The sequence below is a fragment of the Nicotiana tomentosiformis genome, chromosome 7 (assembly GCF_000390325.3).
Source record: "Nicotiana tomentosiformis chromosome 7, ASM39032v3, whole genome shotgun sequence".
NCBI classification, from domain to species: Eukaryota; Viridiplantae; Streptophyta; class Magnoliopsida; order Solanales; family Solanaceae; genus Nicotiana; species Nicotiana tomentosiformis.
In genome coordinates, this window is record NC_090818.1 from 34,524,360 (window position 1) to 34,528,039 (window position 3,680).

Consider the following 3,680-nt stretch of genomic DNA (forward strand, 5'->3'; position numbering starts at 1 on the left):
ATTATTTCGAGTTCGAATAATTGACTCGACTACTAAGCCTACGGGATACTTTTATTTCGAGTTCGAGTAAGCACTCACTTGACAATTACGCCTACGGGCTATATTACATCGAGTTCGAATCATTCACTCGACTACTAAGCCTACGGGCTACTTTTATTTTGAGTTTAAGCAAGCACTCACTCGACCATTAAGCCTACGGGCTACATTATTTCGAGTTTAAATCATTCACTCGACTACTAAGCCTACGGGCTACTTTTATTTTGAGTTCAAGCAAGCACTCACTCGACCATTACGCCTACGGGCTACATTATTTTGAGCAAAACTACTCATTTCTTCGAATTCTAACGAACACTTGACTACTTAAGCTGAAGGATGTTCGAGCCCGACAAAGCAAAGAGGACTACCCACAAGGCCCGAAGGCAACAAAGATTAAAATTCAAACTATCTACTTAGTTTGAAAGGCTATTTTACTTCAAAAGGAAGAAAGATTTATATTTACAAATTTTTTGTACAGAGGCGGCTACTCTGCCAAAAGCAAGTTCTTTATACAAAAACTGAAAGCGGTATCAAAAGAACGTAGCAAACGACCTAAGGCCCTAAATGACTCAATCTTTATCGGAGGTCGTATTCTCGGCATCGTCCTCATCTTCAGACTCCCCCGAGTCATCGGAATCCTCCTTAGTAAAGTCCAACCTCCGAGCTTTGTTCTCCTCCGCCCTGGCGACTTCAATCTCGGCCCCAATATCGAAGCCCTAAGCTCTGACCTCCTCGAGAGCCTCTCTCCGAGCTTGCCATTTTTCATGTTCGACCATGCTCTCAGCTTTGGCTTGTTAACCTCGACATTGATCCTGAACTGAGGCACTTTGGCATCAGCTCTTTTATTGGCCTCGATCACCTCAGATCTGGCCACTTCAAGTTCTTTGGCCAAATCTGCTTTATCTGAAGTGGCCAAATCCAACCGATGCTGAAGCTCTTTCATCTTTTCAATCATCCCCAAAGCATTTTCTTTCGCAGATCGAAGTTGGGCATAAGACAGCTCCAACTGAGCTTCGACGGCTTCCTTTTTCGAGGCAAGGATATTCATACACTTTTTAAATTCTTCTGCCTCGGCAAGTAGCGCATCTACCTATGAGTTAAGCCATCTAATCTGCTCGATCCTCTGCCGAACCTGCACAATCGGATCATTAGTGGTTATCTCTTTTCATCTTCACTATCACGGAACATTCGAAATACCTGCTCAGCCATCTCCTCATGCTCTTCCCGAGCCGCTGTCAAATCTGCTCGAAGTTTTTCACTAAGGAGCTTGTACGAGTCACTCTTCTCAGTGAGGCTCTGAACCTCGACATCATGCTCCTCCCGAATTCGAAGAAAGACCTCGTGATGCAACACCGAAGCCTACAAACAAAAGAAAAAATATTACAATTACCTACAACTCTATGGGCAAAAGATGCAACGAAAACGCCATCAGAGTTACCCGATTCAAAGCATGTTGGGCCTCGTTGAAGAGACAGGCGGGCCCTGTCGCATTCATCACTGATTGATCTTCTTCGGTCACAAAGGACCGTAGGTAGCTGGCAATCCCCACAAGGGAAGAAAAAATTTGGGTATCCGCAGGTACGAAGAGCACTATCTTCCGCCTTCGGTCGGGATCGATGCTCGGGGCCGGAAATTGGTCCACCAGTTTATGAGTCGATGAAGGTTCGGTAAAACCCGACCATGATGCTTTTTTGGGTACCGGCATTCCACCAAATCCGGTAACCTCCTCCGAGGCACCTGACTCGAGCCCCTCCAGAAAATCATGGATATCGGCCGACTCCTGAATACCCTCATAGGACCGATCCTCCAACATGATGGCCTCTCAAATTGTGGCATCCAAAATCTAAGGGGATCAGCCAATGTCAACTATCCCAAACTCATCCCTTGAAATATCTTCTACTGCCCGAGAAGATCCACCCTCGGTGTCCCTTTTAATCATCTTAGTTCGAGAAGGGATAATCTCAGCTTCTTCTTACTCTGGGATTATGGCCAAGGTTACCTGATTTGCTTCCACCAAATTGGAAGACTGTTGAATCACAACATTAGCCCGTACGCAAGCTAAATTCTCCTCTCCTTCTTCGGGCTCGTCCCTTAAATGGCGGGCCATTTCCAAAGTCATAACACTAGAGCCCTCTTTCGGCTTTCGAGATCTCTTAGCCGGTTTCTTCTTCTCCGAGCTCGGGGAGCCCGATACGTCTTTTTTATTTTTTTTACCTGCTTCAGGACAGGAACTTCTTCGCCACCATATGGGGGACTTATGACTACATCTTTCCGGAGTCCTACAAAAGGGAAGAGGGATATTTACCATACAAAACGATGAAGAGACAAATCGACAAAACGATTTACCATGACTGCGGGCCTCCCATCGACCCTTTGATAATTCGACCCAAGCACGCTCGGAGTACGGTCTCTGCAACACCATACTTTCGACCCATTGTCTAAGATCCGAGATCGGTTCCGGCATTCAAGCTACAGCTGTGATAAGGAAAGAAAAATAGATCAACAAAATAAAAGGCAATCACAAAATCAAAACGGGAAAAGAGAAACGTTCACTCACGGCTCATATTCCATTTCTCGGAAAATGGCAAGTCATCGGCAGGGATCAGGTCCGAGGTTTTGATTCGAACAAAATGGCCCATCCAACCCCGAACCCGAGTCTCATCTATGCTCGAGAATGGCGCTTTGGTTGCTCGACGAGCAAGCTTGATCAACCCTCCTCGATAAAGTCAGGGACTGTAAAGGCGCATAAGATGATCGAGGGTGAAGATACGCCCATCGACCTTGCTCGAGAAAAATCGAAGAAGAATCACTATCCTCCAAAAGGAATGGTGAATTTGGCCGAGTGTCACATCGTACCTCTTACAAAAGGCAACGATGACAGGGTCTAAAGGTCCCAACGTGAAAGGATAAGTGTAAACACTTAAGAATCCTTCGACGTCGGTAGTAATTGATTCATCAGGCGATGGGATTACTACGAGTTTATTATCCCAGTTGCATTCTTGTATGACTTTATCGAGAACTTTTTCGGTAATTGAACATTGATACCTCGACATTGACTCACACAGACTCGATATTAGAGAAGGCTTTTCAATTTTAAAATCGCCTACAGTCGAACACCCTACCGGAATGTATTCCTCAGGGCGGGGCTCTTCCACATCCTCGCCACCAGCAGGTCGAGATGAAGAAGCGACCTCTTTTTGCAGAATAGTTTTAGACATTTTTTCCATTTAAAATTTCGTGAATAAAGAACGGAAGTATTTGGTGTTTTAAGAAAGAGTTTGCAGTAAAACTCACAGATTTACAGGCAGAAAACTCAGAAGAGACGAAAAGGAACTTAGAAAAATTAGAAGATTGAAGATATAAAGTTTGAATGATGGAAGGAGAGTCTATTTATAGATTGAAACAATGACGGTTCAATATCAGAGGTGGCCGACCACCGTCTGACACATTAAATGCCTTGGTAAAACCGAACCGATGGGACATCTATCACATACGTCATGATCGAGATCGATGTAAATGTCAGTATATATCTGATCGAGCTGTTGAAAAAGCATATCGTTTCTCGCCACATCCTTTTTCGAGAAACGAGGGGACTATCTGTATACGGTCAGAACAAATTGAGTCAGTCGTACGGACTGATCGAG

General features: G+C 44.7%; 1 protein-coding gene across 1 annotated transcript; it reads right to left on the reverse strand.

Moving 5' to 3' along the window:
- Positions 1–520: 520 nt before the first annotated feature.
- Positions 521–2,143, reverse strand: LOC138895463 (uncharacterized). Its single transcript, XM_070180150.1, has 3 exons — positions 2,036–2,143; positions 1,234–1,395; positions 521–1,126 (listed from the first exon to the last, which is right to left on the reverse strand). Exons 1-3 carry the CDS (start codon positions 2,141–2,143, stop codon positions 521–523), a joined length of 876 nt encoding a protein of 291 aa, XP_070036251.1.
- Between the last annotated feature and the right edge of the window lie 1,537 nt (positions 2,144–3,680).